At 42.2% G+C, this 14330-nt stretch overlaps 3 protein-coding genes across 11 annotated transcripts; 2 read left to right on the top strand and 1 right to left on the bottom strand.

The window, feature by feature from the left end:
* Positions 1 to 206: 206 nt before the first annotated feature.
* LOC132262183 (voltage-dependent L-type calcium channel subunit beta-1) lies at positions 207 to 10680 on the top strand. Of its 9 annotated transcripts, none has more exons than XR_009468449.1 (11): positions 2048 to 2388; positions 2913 to 3160; positions 3280 to 3396; positions 3472 to 3591; positions 4030 to 4131; positions 4198 to 4315; positions 5030 to 5529; positions 5609 to 5776; positions 5840 to 5957; positions 6633 to 6768; positions 7331 to 7442. XR_009468449.1 is itself a non-coding variant. In XM_059761360.1 (11 exons), the coding sequence occupies exons 2-11, from the start codon at positions 3041 to 3043 to the stop codon at positions 7657 to 7659; spliced, it is 1668 nt and encodes a 555-aa protein (XP_059617343.1). In that variant the 5' UTR covers positions 2048 to 2388; positions 2913 to 3040; the 3' UTR covers positions 7660 to 10680. The 9 variants fall into 9 exon arrangements, 7 of the variants coding, with proteins under 7 accessions (XP_059617340.1, XP_059617343.1, XP_059617341.1 ...); XR_009468448.1 differs by lacking the exon at positions 6633 to 6768 and adding an exon at positions 6918 to 7166 and having other exon boundaries at positions 7331 to 7440; XM_059761360.1 differs by lacking the exon at positions 6633 to 6768 and adding an exon at positions 6057 to 6110 and having other exon boundaries at positions 4198 to 4237; positions 7331 to 10680.
* A 463-nt stretch (positions 10681 to 11143) lies between these two features.
* Positions 11144 to 13107, bottom strand: LOC132262188 (protein slowmo). Its single transcript, XM_059761368.1, has 3 exons — positions 12917 to 13107; positions 12571 to 12736; positions 11144 to 11959 (listed from the first exon to the last, which is right to left on the bottom strand). The coding sequence occupies exons 1-3, from the start codon at positions 12946 to 12948 to the stop codon at positions 11513 to 11515; spliced, it is 645 nt and encodes a 214-aa protein (XP_059617351.1). The 5' UTR covers positions 12949 to 13107; the 3' UTR covers positions 11144 to 11512.
* Positions 13108 to 13149: 42 nt separating this feature from the next.
* On the top strand, positions 13150 to 14329 carry LOC132262143 (metallophosphoesterase 1 homolog). The gene is made up of 2 exons (XM_059761292.1): positions 13150 to 13271; positions 13328 to 14329. The coding sequence occupies exons 1-2, from the start codon at positions 13176 to 13178 to the stop codon at positions 14312 to 14314; spliced, it is 1083 nt and encodes a 360-aa protein (XP_059617275.1). The 5' UTR covers positions 13150 to 13175; the 3' UTR covers positions 14315 to 14329.
* The last annotated feature ends 1 nt before the right edge of the window (position 14330 follows it).

Here is a 14330-nt window from a genome sequence, read left to right as displayed (position 1 = left end):
ACCCAGACTCGCTGGGGGGAATTCATTCTATTAATACGCGGTATAAAATTCATCGGCAACGCTCTTCTATTAATACAACATGCACGCGAGAGAAAATCCCGAGTCAGCAAATTAGACAACTAAATAGCTTTCTTCGACACTTTCCACCGAAAGCTCAGGGAGTCGATGAGATGGTGTCTTTAGCACAAACTCCCCAGTCTCACGTTTGCGATCATGGGAAGAGCATCCCATCGTCTACAGTGATTCTGTGACTACTTGCCTGAATCTATCACTATGGATTTATTTATATCCCGAGTCTGGTGCTCTGCTTTTCCTCGCGCGACGTGAAAAAACCATATCGTCCAATTCAGTAAAAACCTCCGCGATCGCGCCGCCTTGTGTCGAGGAGTTCCGCTGTTGTGACAAACCACTTAGAAGGATCTCAAATTTGCCAAATAAATCAAGTCAGTGCCAAAAATGGCCCACATGAAGAAGTCCCAACATCAGCACCACCTTCAGCGCCACAACACCACGTACAAGCCCCCTTTCATGCGAAACAGAAGGGTAAGTTGCTGCCTTGATGGATGAGCTGCTGCTAACAATGCCTCGCGCCCCCATCGAGATGCACTGGGGACTGACCTTAACCCAATATTTCCTCCCCGATGATCACATTGTCATAATGAATTCCACTTGCAATTGCGGACAGGAAAATGAATGGGATTTCCACCATTGGATGCACTCCAAAAAATAATATCACCACTCAAGTATGCAGATAGAATGCAGCAGTGCTGTGAAAAAGTCTCACACAATGTCTTTGCATTCATTCCTGGGGCTTTTATCGAAAAGCCCAGCTATATGTAAAGCGTAGAGAATGAAAGCTATTATGATTTTGGGACACTGCGTATAGAGACAGAACAGAGCAGCTATAGCTTGTATATACACAAGCTGACCGTTTTCCTTCTATTATCATTTCATTAAGGAGAAATTAACCTCAATATATACTGAAAGAAAACAGTGAGCAACATTCTATAGCGTCACTGTCAACCAAGAGGCGCTGGCAATAAATTTAATAAATTGTCCGATTTGTTAATCTTTCTTGCTCTAAAAAAACACTCTCGCAAGACTATTTCCCGAAACAAAGTTCGCACACCTAATCCCAACTATCATATCAAGATTACGTCCTTACACATCGCAGGTCCTCTCCTGTCTCGCTTCTGCCTCCGTCTCAGAGTGTATCTGAGGAAATTCACACCCTTGTAGGTAACTTTTAAAGTGAATTAAATTTCCTTCTACCCTCGTCGCCCACCCAAAGCGCAGGGAATGTGACATGAATACAAGACGCTCGGGCACGACTTTAAAACCAAATTTCCACGTCCCTGGGTTAGCTTTAAAATCCCAGTCGTGGCAACAGTGACCAGCTTATCAATTGATTGAGCGATGCTGCGATCGGATGGTTTCACTGAGAAAAATCCTAATTTTAGAATCCACCTATTCATCCATCCGTCCAACGTACACTCGAGAATCGACACTCATCGCTCTGTTTACAAATGCCGTCCCGTCCCGCCCCAGACGCAGTGCCGGGGTGGTTCCAGCGGAGAAAGATTGCCAAATGAGCTGGATAGTGTGATACTTGGCAGAGAGGCGAAATCACATAATTCAATTGCCAGCAGAAATGACTGTATAATTTGAAGTATTTCCCAGAGAGACTCTTGGAGATTTGTCATAGTGGAGACTCCGCCAGGGTTGCACTGAGGCGGGTCCTTGGGTGGGCTCCCGTGCGCCAGCCGGGACACAGCGAGGATTCATGTCGAATGAATAATTAGTGGCGGGAGAGAGTGCGTGGGAAATATTGGAAAATGCCTCGAATGGCGAGCCGGGGGGCCCGCCAAGTGCCTCGAGTAGGGAAATGTGAGAAAAAAGGCGAGGGGCCAATTTTCTCGCGTGTCGACACTGACTGCGACGTCCGTCTTGGTTGGTTCAAATGACGATAGCGTCGATCGATAGACGCATGCGTTTCCCCCATTTCCACATAGAATATTTTTCTGCGTCAAGTAAACTCTACACATCCAGTAAAAGTTTCCCCATTGCTGTGTCAAGAGGATTATTCTCACGCGAAACATTCGGGATAGATTTCTCATATAGTTTTCCTCCTCATTTTTAATTACACTCAATCGCCCCCAAGCAAGTGATATCCTTCCTATGGTGTAGTATTTGGTGAAGAAGCTTGCGGGTGCGATTCGGTGGCCACGGGAGCGCCAATAATCTCGGGGCTGTGCGAGTTTTTCCCTTAAACCACCCCCCAAAATAGCATCACTCAATATTAGCGCAAGATAGATGAGAGTGTGGTGCAAAACCCTTTCTAGCTGTGGTGGCCAAATTGCTCATTAGTGCTGTAGTCCCGCGGCCCAGGTAATGCAGACATTCCCTGTGATTTTGCACAAGACCCTCGCGGGCCATTGCGGCGCATCGGAAACGAACACCAGGCGCCTCCATTGACAACTCATTTGCCATTATCGCGCACTTTCGGAATCCCCAAGTGTGCGCTCTCTTCCTTGCTCATCCGCCAAGCAGATGGGCTGACCTCAAAAGTCAACCACACTGTGTGCTGCCCGAGAAAAGTCCTGCAGTGTGTGGATTTTTCAGGGTGATGACCTTCTCTCCTACTCCCCCCGCCAGTGGAAACCCCTTTCCCGACAGTCCATGTTGCCCATCGACGCGGAAAACCACCACCTAGAAGAATCTCCTGCAGGACTTGCCAAAAATACCTTTCGCACACACAACATCCCAGAGGCCAGACCCTTCAGCTCAGGAGGGCATGTGAAAAAAGCAGCCTCAATTGCGCGCGCGTTAGGAAATTTTCTTTCTTGTGCAAAATTACCACTTGTGTCAATTGCAAAGTCACAGGGAACACTGCCCACTGTCACCTAAACCAGGGACAGGAGTCCGTGAGCGCACCGTGTGTGGTGAGCGGCAAAGATTGGACGAGTTTGTTCGGCACCGCAACCCGGAAGAAGTCAACAAGATATCCGGGATAGACGAAGATTGGCGGGCTGAACGGCCCATGGTGCAGAGAGCTTCGACGGAGGCCCCATCCATATCTGGGGGGCACCGTGAGTCTCGCATGGGACTCGGCATTGGATATGCTGCCTATCAGAGTGGATACAATAAATTATTTACCCAGGTGTGACACACAATTCCACCCTCCCTCGGGGCTTTCGAAAATGGGCACAACAAGTTGGGAATTCATGTCGCACACTTCACTGAGCTAATGAACTTGCCTTTTCTCTCGCCTCCTTCCAGGGATCTGCTGATTCGAACTATTCTCAGCCTTCATCCGATCTGTCGCTGGACGAGGAAAAGGAATCGCTTCGGCGAGAGAAAGAGCGACAGGCTTTAGGGCAGTTGGAAAAGGCGAGAGTGAGTATATTTTTTGGATACACCAAACCCACACACACACACAGAGTCTAATCCTGACACTCTTTCTTCCTGCAGAACAAACCAGTAGCTTTTGCTGTAAGGACCAATGTCTCATACGATGGCAGCGTCGACGATGATTCTCCAGTTCATGGCAGTGCAGTGTCTTTCGAAGTCAGGGACTTCCTGCACATTAAGGTATCATCGCGACTTCATGCCAATTGCACTAATTCCAATGGTGTGGTGAAATTTATAATTGATGATGATGCCCAAATCATATTACCCACATTACCATTAAATTAATGCCATGCGCTTAGATTTTACTGTCCAAATCAATCATGCCAGTGTAATTTTCATATGCAAATATCAAATCTACCAAACACATTTTCCTGTACAAATAGAGCTGCTCACGGTAAAAGTATTCATAACATAAATCAGCAAACAAGTGACAGCAATCAAAATTGACGCATTTGTTAATGTGTCACTTCTTCTTAGTCTCTCTGGGTCTAAGAACTTGGAAATGCTCAGATGTGGCAATTTCTAAATGTCAATTCATGAGTTGAAGAAGCACTTTAATTGCCTTAATTGTGATCTTTAAAAAGGACTCATTGCTATTCAATGTCGACTATCTTGCAGGAAAAGTACGACAATAATTGGTGGATTGGCCGACTGGTTAAGGAGGGCTGTGATGTGGGGTTTATACCCAGTCCTGTTAAGCTAGAGCATATTCGAATGCAGGTAAATGGACAGAAATTCGCTACAAAGTAAGGCTAGAATTGATGCCACTCTTCCCAACTATTTCAGGCGTCTGCGGCCCGATCTTCAAGACTGTATGCAACCAAAGGTTCGTCGAGTGGTAATTTGGGGGGCCCTGGAGCACAAGGTGCGGAGCCCTCACGAGGTAGCACACCCCCAACACCTGGTATGACACATAGTTTTCGATTTTATTTGTGTTGTACTTTCGTTTCGATGTCTTTCTATGGTTTGCAAGTATACCATTTTACGTTTCCTTTCGAGATTATTTTCATTGTCGTATCTTACAGAAAAAGCGCCTGGGATAGTGTGGAAACGAGAGGGAAAGTCAGCAGAAGTCCCATCTGCTCATTTTCCCCCCATTGCTCTCGATATCAAAATGTCAACCCCTCTATATATATATTAATGGTGCTGTAAATGCGAGAATATTTAATTATCTTTCTTTCGTCACCTTCGTTTTATAAATATATCTACGATATTTCTTTTTTGAGAACGCTTATATGGAAAATTTACTGATGAAAAAACGATAAAGTCTTTGCATTGTTGAGTTTAATTTTTGAAGAAGGCCTCTCTTGACCCTCCTTCGGCTGTACACTTTAAGTTTCCTTCTCAACTTTGTTTCTTTTCTATCCAATTGGCCAATTGGTGTAGACATTCTTTTCGGTTATGGTTATCAATTTCTTATGATTTTAACACGTCCCCCCACTCAAATCCCCGCATGACTCTCTTAGACATTTCGTTGAGCGATATAAACTATGTATATGTGGTAAATATATTTTTGGTGTATACAATTCACTGTAAATATCGATGTCGTTCGCTGGGATCCGACCCCAGGTCGCGTGAGCCTCATCCTAACAGTTCTCCCCGATTGGGTGTCTTGCAGGAGATGAGTCCGACTCGATGGGACCGTCGCGGCACGTGAAGACGCCCCTAGCCACGCCACCCACGAAGGAGAAGCGGAAGCCCTTCTTCAAGAAGCAGGAGACATCATCGCCCTACGACGTGGTGCCGTCGATGCGGCCAGTGGTTCTGGTGGGACCGAGCTTAAAGGGATACGAGGTGACGGACATGATGCAGAAAGCCCTCTTTGACTTCCTCAAGCATCGCTTCGAAGGACGCATCATCATAACGCGCGTCATGGCTGATATATCACTGGCGAAGCGCTCCCTCATGAACAACCCCTCTAAGAGGGCCATCATGGAGCGCTCCAACAGTCGCTCTTCGTGTCTGGCCGAAGTGCAGGCCGAGATTGAGCGAATATTCGAATTGGCCAGGACTCTTCAATTAGTTGTACTCGATTGTGATACTATAAATCATCCGTCACAGCTAGCAAAAACTTCTTTAGCGCCAACTATAGTTTACTTAAAAATTAGTAGCAGTAAGGTGAGCAACACTGCCTAAGAAATCTTTCTTGCACACACACAAAAACACTTATATAACAATTTACCTCCTCTTCGTGCAGGTTTTACAGCGATTAATTAAATCACGCGGAAAAGCGCAGGCTAAGAATTTGTCAGTACAAATGGTGGCAGCAGAAAAACTGGGACAGTGTCCGCCAGAAATGTTCGATGTGATATTAGATGAGAATCAATTGGAGGATGCATGTGAACATATTGCGGAGTATCTTGAGGTATAATCAAGCCCCTAAAGACACCCTCCATAATCATTGCTAATCCTCAAACATAAATTACAGGCTTACTGGAGAGCAACTCATCCTCCACAACGGCCAAATACTCAAGTACCAAGACCACTACCATCTCAGGAAGCTTCACCATCAGCTGACCAATCTCACATGGGTCCAACACCTCCAGGTTAGTTGACACTTTCAAAGGGTTTTGCGGGCAATGCTGCAGAACAAATAGGATAATCCAATCTCATCCAATCCCTAAATGCATACATTGTGAATGCAGCAGATAGAGAAAGAGACACATACAGTACACGAAATGATAGAGACAGAGAACGAGGTAACACTATTCAACCCCACAAACTAATTTAAACAGTGCGGTGTAGAAAGCACGGGGAGGAGTGCTCAGACAAGAGACACAAAAAAGATATATTGGACAACTTTACAATTCAGTCAATCCTGTGATATTTTCCCATTCTCATGAGAGAGACTAGGCTATTTCCCATGTCTACGTCTGCTCATTTCAACACCCACTAAATATTCCTTCGTCAATATAGGCTCAGGAGCTGTAATAGAGAGCTTATATTGTAGTATATTGCAACTATCATTAAAATCTTTCCAATAACACTTCTCAATAAGTGCCAATAAATTAACATAAACTCAAATGTAGACATAAATCAATGAGTGCAGACGACAATTTCAATTCCTAAACTTGACTCTGTCAACCTCGAATACTTACTACACCGCTGAATTCACTTAAAAATGTGTCTTTAGCTACACTTTAGGATGCTTTTGTACTTTAATCACCAGATTTCATTTATCTACCCTCACTATTATCTTATATGCAATTCTTATCTTTCAGAATTTTATTTGGATGATTTGCCTGGAACGTTTTTATAGACAAATGCCAAAATATCAAGCACATTAGATTTTGTAGATCAAATACAAAACCCCACAGTAGAACCTTTAAACCATTTCGCTAAACCCCACAAGAGAAGGTCAATCTATTTTCCATCTTACCTTATGATTTTTTTTCTTGACTTTTCATCTAACTTTGCAACTCCACTAACACAAGCTAACAGCAGAAGGTTTTCTTTACCAAAAACAGATGGTTTTCTTTTCTTTTCTCTTTTCTTTTACTCAACAGTGAGTCCTGGAATTGTTCGGACGCCAAACTGGGAGAAATACTAAAAATAAATACAAAACAATCTAAATCGCGCTACAAAGTCTAACCAAAATGCCTAATTTCTGGAAGATGTGTCGTAGTTTCGCTTCAGCTTTTTGTCTATGTTTTTTGCAAAAAGAATCTCACTATATGCATTTTCGGAAAATCACCCTTTTTGTGATCAAATGAAAGACAGGGAAAAGTAGTTGTGCGTCTAATTAAGTGGGAATTGTAAGTAGTGGTTTGATTTTGGAAACTGAGTTTTCCTTTGATCCTCACTTGCATGATCAATTCACGCTGGTTTTCTTAGTGATCTCATGGGTTTTTCTTTTCGTGTGATCTGCAAATTGGTTCCCAAACTGGACGGATGGACTAATGGCGGACTGTCTTTCTAGGTGCATCCTATCATCACAACAGGAGATCACTAGCACGGCATGATCGCGAGCGCGAACGCGAGCGAGAGCGACTGCACGCGAGGGAGCGCGATATGGTGCACTACGATCTTAACGACGATGATCTCCTGAACGAACGCGGCTACGGCGTGGACTACCCACCCAGGACGAGCCACCACATGTCCCACCGCCATCCGGACGATGGCGGCGAGCTGATGCGCGAACCGCGCGATCGGTACATGGCGCAGGATCGCGGCTCGCGGCGCGACCGCGACGACTACAGCCCGCACAGGAGCAGCGGCAGCAGTAGAAGGGTGCTCAACGCCATGTAGGAATCGTGGATTTAGGGGTGGGACCAGAGCGATCTCGAGAGTGCCAATGAGTTTGAGTGAGTGGGAGACGGACTTCCGCTCACTTGATCCTCATTGACTGATCGTCTAGTCCCATTCCTTCATCCAACCCGATTTGCGCCATCCTCAGCTTCATCACGCTAGCGTATCAGGCACTAGTCGGCGCGCCTGACGCCCTATTTCTACGCGAAACACTCTCGATTTGCATGAAATAATCACGGGTGCTCGAGACTCTTCGACTACTGCACTGATTCACAAATCTCAAAATCACCTTTGGTGAGTAATGGACTTGAATTGTAACCATATATAAGATTCCATATATCCAACAACCTGAAATTGCAAACTGACACATTTCAAAAATATCTAAAATCAAAAAATCCATTACTTACTAAGGGAATCAACAAAAAAAAACAATCTAGACTCCTAGAGAATAAGAAAAAATATTTCTGCAAAATATTCTAACCAAAAGAAAGGATAAATCGAGATAAATTCACGCATTAGTTTTATGGTTTCATTGTAAATAACTATAAAGATAAATTAGAAATTATTTTCAAAGTGAAGATGGAGAAGAAAACGTTATTCTGAAAGCTTTAAACGAGGCTTATGGAACCAAAAGAACAACGGGAGGCATTTTCTTAAAAAAAAAAATTATATCGCGCGACAGAAAAACCCTCCAAGAAAATAGCTTCAAGACACAACAAACTAGAATATAATCACCATAATGCAACTTCATTTTCTGCCATTCACACACTCTCAAAGAGAATGAAAGCAATAACAATGTCTAAAAAAAACTTTTTAAAGAGCATCACAAAAACGACGAATTCGTATGAATTAGAATTCATCAGCAATAGAATTTTTTGGCTCTGTTGGAAAACTCTGCGGAAAATCATGTGCCAAAATCACTCAAAAAAGGTTGCAAAAGCATAAAACGTAATTTAAAAGGGGGGTAGAAAAGTGTAATTTGAACATTTTTACACACAGTTACAGTCTTTTTTCCACAAGCATTTTCTTCTTTTCCACCATCGACATTTACTCTAATAATACTGTACATGAGAGCTTGTCTAAAGACCTTAGAATTAATCAATAACTTGTAGCTGCTGTAAAATAGACAATTCTATCTCTTAATTGATTTTATGAATTATCCATTGTTTCTTACGAGAAAATTCATTTTCCAATTGACTTTGTGACGAAGAAGAAAATTAGAATATCACCGATGAAAACATACGCACGTAAAGAGGAGATATGAAGAAAATTAATAGACATAAAATAATGAAAAAAAAAACGTTGTAAATGTTACAAAAGTATTCCCCCTTTTCCAAGATTTATTCTCTTAATTACCATGTTAAGATTAGCTGTAAAGACATCCAAAAAAACTGAGTAATATCTATACATTTATAAATTCTACATAGGAGATAAAAAAAAACTTAGATAGAGAATGAAAAATTTTATTGAAAAAAAAGATTAATGAAAAGATAATTACATTAGCAAATATGTTTTCACAGCCAATTATTTCACGAGGACTTTTCTCTACTTTAAAATTCTCTTTTTCGCCATATATTAATAAAACCGCAGATCATCAAGAATAACGGTAGACTTCTTTCTACAATATTAACTACTTTTTTCTCCACAATATCCTCGTGATTATAGGATATGTAAAATTATTAGAGACGTAAGATGTATGTTCTATCCCTTTTGTCGCTCTTTTAAAAACAATTTTAAAATGGTTGAAAAAAGAAGAAAAAAAACAAAAATTGTGATTAATTGTAAAGCTACCAATTGCCTTGCACTTAACATTATTCATTTTGTAAATATATTTAAAATATTTATATGATTATATTGATGAATGGTGAAAAACCTGGCGTTTTATGATAAAAAACCCAACATCTCGTGAAACAGACAAGAGTTTACCAGTTAAAAAATTTACCCGAGAATGGTTAAAATCAAGAAAAAAAAAACCTATGAACGTGTTTGAAGTAAAAAAAACTACATCTTTTACATAATGCTAAAAAATACACTCTAAAAATAGATAGTTCAATTTTTGAAGAATGAAGTGAAAGAAAATCATCTTAAAAATAACTTTTGGCGATGAGAAAGTGGCAAGAATAGAATCATTGGGAGTGACAATGTCGAGGAAACCTCTCCTAAACAATGTATTGTAAAAAGAAAAATGTTTTGTTGTGTGTGAAAGACAAGCAAATGATAAACTCCATCGTAATTCCTTTTCTCAAAAGATAAAACTTCAAAGTAAGGTGCTTATTTTCTACTGTACAGCATCACTTTTCTCTAATTTTCACAGGAAAAAAATGAATTAAATAGCAAAGATAAATAATAAAAAAAAATGAAATGCAAATCTCTCCCCTAAGCTCGACTCGAAGTGAAGAAAGAAATCTCTTAAGCGAGAATTGTGTAAAAAATAAGCGCCTCTCTTTTTTACACGACTTGTGGTGTACTGATATAACTTTTAAGATATTATTCGTGGAAGTTGGTGAAGAAAAAATGTGCAAAGATTTATAAAAATGGAAATCTCTCTAACTGAATTGAAAGGATAACCAAAAAAAAATAGTCACTCATCCATGGAATACTGTATATTGCGTTATAAGGACCAAATTAAACCTTCTTTTTAAAATATTATATTTAGATGACAAAAAAATCGATTAAAGTGTTATAAATATGGGTAAAAGAAAGCCACTTGTAATTAATAATTCGGAAATAATGTAATGTTACTTTTAATCTCTGTTTTTATTTCAACAACATAAATTATATATTGTAAAATCTACTATGGATTAACGATTATAAACCAAGAGGTGAAGGAAGAAGCATTTGTATTGATTAAATGCAATCACATAAACTAAATGAAAAGATCATAAATATGGAGATATTGTCGCAAAATGGAGAGTCTTTGGGGAGTATAAATTGTGTCGTCGTGATACAAGTAATACATTGAGCGAAGTAAGTACTATTGTACTTGACTAGTAGCAAATAAAAGGAAGTCTAATAGGACAACTGTCATTTCACTCTCACGCGTCAACCATTCACAACTTTTCCATTCCATTCGTTCGAAATATTCACCCTCATCTGCATCAGTGGCGTAGTTACATTGCTGTTCCCTTGATTGTGTACAAAGCTTGCATATGCAAATGAATGATATGTAGATATTTTAATCCAGCTTCTGAAGGCCCAACATAAATTTAATACTTTTCACAGTTATATTACGCCACTGAATTGCGCCTTCATTTCCGTCACTGTGCCGTTGAAGTTTAATTAACGCGAACAATTGAATATTTCCCCATCGCGCAATGCAAGAAAGTAATTTCTCTATTTATTGCGCTCTACATTGTCGCTGCTCCTAAAATATGCCCATTTCGCAACGAATGTCTCTCGCCAGACGATAAAAGTCAGCCATGCGCGAGCGCTTATCAATCATTTGCAATTACTAATATTCCTATAGGAAATAAAAGACCCATGATATTTTAGGAAAACATCCAATTTATTGATCACTAATGAATCATTAAGGATTCATCTTTCTCTCAATTAGGTACTCTCAAATTATATCGAAGCAATGGTGGAGAAATTTATGTATAATCCTTGCAATCTCTCTTTTTCTCTCTCTCAATCACCCACAACTCCTCAAAGATACAACGCGACCCACTGTCAATCACTTTTCACGGTGAGACAGTCATTTTGAGCCCTCACAGGTGAACAGCGGCCGCTCGATAAATTGAATATAAATACCCTACGCATGTCTTTGCCTCCAAATCTCATTTACAAATAAATTATCATGTTACTTTAGCTAGATTTTGGATTATTGGCATGTCTTGCGGTCGCTGACTCATCATTAGAGATGCATATTCTTCGTCGTGGCGCTCAGCTCATCCATGTTCTTTCGCGCCGTCACTGTGATATCGTCCAGTGACTTCTTGGTCTGTGTAATGATCTCGTCGGTGCTCTTGCAGGCCGACTCAGCGATGCCCTTCATCTCGGAATTTAGCCTCCCGATCACCCACTCCAGTCCCTGGCGCCCCTTGCCCGCATTGAAGCTGATCCGCGACGTGAGCAGCTCCTCCATGTAGTGACTGAGCGGCACTCCTTCCACTGTCACTGTCGCCTCCTGCTTCAGCAGCGTCTTGCCCGGCTCCGAGGGATGTGGCGTATAGTAGAGCACCTCGTCGAGCGAGATGAATTTGCAGAATGTGAGATTTATCGTTCGCAGCATCATCACGCGACTCCGAGGGTCAACGGTGGATTTTTCACTAGCATAACAGATTTTTGCCGTGCCGATTAACTGCAAGAGAAGAGGAAAAGATATTAATATCCAAATTCTGGAGGACTTTGCGAAGGATTCTCATGAGAAGAGCGTGAAAGACATGCATAAAGACGATCGGTAATTTACTTCTAGCGGAAAAACCAAAGTAGATCAAAGTAGTAGCAAATGATAAGGCAGTGAGAATATCTGACTAAAGACATAAAATAGCACAAGGAGAAAATATTTTAAATACTTTCACCAATTCCGCAAAAAAAAAACAATTCCTTCACCCAATTGCGATTGAGTCAAGGTGAAATCTTTTATAAATTATTGTACATTCTACCTCGCTTTTCAGGAATATCATTCTTTTATGTAAAATACAAGATGTGATTTAATCTTAATGACGACTGATAAGTTGATTGCAATGTCGTAATTGCGCATCTTTAAATAGACATAGAAAGCACAAAGAGTCGTTTCACCCTTAGAGGTTTTGTTAGTTATCACCGTGACTCCAATCTTAAATCCCCGCTTGGAAATAAGCCGGCGGCCAGCGGGAAAGCATGCAAAGTGCTGATAACGCAATATTATCAGTGCAGACGCAAAAAAGTGATGAAGCGGGCCAAAGGCTACATATGTGGGAAGATTGCTACCTTCTGCGCCCACTTGGGGAAGTACCACTTGGAGCTGACGAGTCTGTGGGTGTGCAGGACACCGTTGACCACTTTCCGGTCCACCACGTCTGTCCCGATGACGCCCTGATTCATGGGGTTGGGGTACTTTCGCCACGCCGCCTGCGTCACCGTCTCCCACGGGTGGCTGCAAATGCAAAAGGTGCAGTTAGTCATTCTGCATCATTGTGTGGGCAGGGAAATGCATAAAGCAACCCAGGAAATGCGGCGAAAGGGGTGGAAAGGGCAATGATGGCGGGGGTTATGTAAAAGTGACAGCCCTAGGTGGAAAGTTCCAGACCTTGAGATTCATGCGCAAAATACTCACTTAAAGGTATGTTCCGATGTCCAGATTTTCATGGCTAACTTTTCACTAGATCACTAATATTGATTAGATTGCGCAATCACGTGCGAATCATTGAAATTCGGGGAGAAATGCGGAGAGGAAAATGTGAACCCACCTCCAGAGCGCCACTGACAGCTAACGTGTGAGCGCGCTCCAAGCGGCTAACACTGGCATCCATGAGACAGAGTTTCCGGAAAAGTGTCTCATCTGGCAACTCGCGGCCCAATGTCTGCAGCAAAAAATGAAAATACGAGGATTTCTCGCCAAATTAGCCTGTATTTGGCTGGTTCTCGTATTCTTCTGTGAGTTTATCTTCTACTACATTGTCATTGGTCAGGTGAGTTTCCCTTAAATTGTTGTTTGTATGTAATTCACTTGATCGCGCTGCTTCAGTGTTCCTGGCCGGATGACACCGAGAATGGGCGGGATTCTCCGGTGAAGGTGATGCTGCTGGCCGATACTCATCTGTTGGGCCCCTATCGAGGGCACTGGTTCGACAAACTTCGCCGAGAGTGGCAGATGCAGAGGAGTTTTCAGACAGCAGTCAATCTCTTCAATCCGGACGCAATATTCGTCCTCGGTGATCTGTTTGATGAAGGAAAGTGGGTGAATGATCAGGAATTCCAGGATTACGTGGATCGATTCTACAGCATCTTCTCAATTCCCTCAACCACACAACTTTTTGGCATCGTTGGGAATCATGACATTGGATTCCACTATCAAGCACATCCGAAGCTGGTGAAACGCTTCCAGGGAGAGTTTCACACGACCGGAGTGTCTCTTGTGACTCTCAAGAATGTGCACTTTATCCTCGTGAATTCCATCGCAATGGAGGGCGACGGCTGCAATCTCTGCACAGAGGCTGAGAATCAACTGAGAAACATTTCGCGCATCCTGAAGTGCACCAGAAACGTGGGCAATTGCAAAGGCGTGCCCACTCTGGCAAGCTACAGCAAGCCCATTCTACTGCAACACTATCCGCTGTACAGAGAGTCGGACAGGGATTGCCAGGAGCATGATCCGATTCCTCTGGAGCTCTATCGAGAGCGCTGGGAAGTGCTTTCCCAGGAGTCTTCGGATCTCTTAGGAGAGCTCGTCGATCCCCGGATAGCCTTCTCAGGGCACAGTCACAACTACTGTCGTCTAGTCAGCCGCCTGGGCATCACAGAATACACGATTTCCTCCTTCAGTTGGAGGAACAAGAACAACCCAAACTTCCTCCTGGCCAGCTTCACACCCAACACACAAGAGGTGCGGAAGTGCAACATGCCCAAAGAATCCACCGTGATCACCATGTACGCCATCGGAGGAATGCTGTCTGTGATTCTGGCCACTCTCAAGTGGACCTGCGTCAACCGTCGTCATACGAAAATCTTTTGAAAGATCCGGCTTTTCC

The sequence above is a fragment of the Phlebotomus argentipes genome, unplaced genomic scaffold (assembly GCF_947086385.1).
Source record: "Phlebotomus argentipes unplaced genomic scaffold, Phlebotomus argentipes genome assembly contig_15, whole genome shotgun sequence".
Classification (NCBI taxonomy): domain Eukaryota; kingdom Metazoa; phylum Arthropoda; class Insecta; order Diptera; family Psychodidae; genus Phlebotomus; species Phlebotomus argentipes.
Note: the sequence above shows the minus strand (reverse complement) of the source record. Positions and strands in the feature narration are given on the sequence as shown.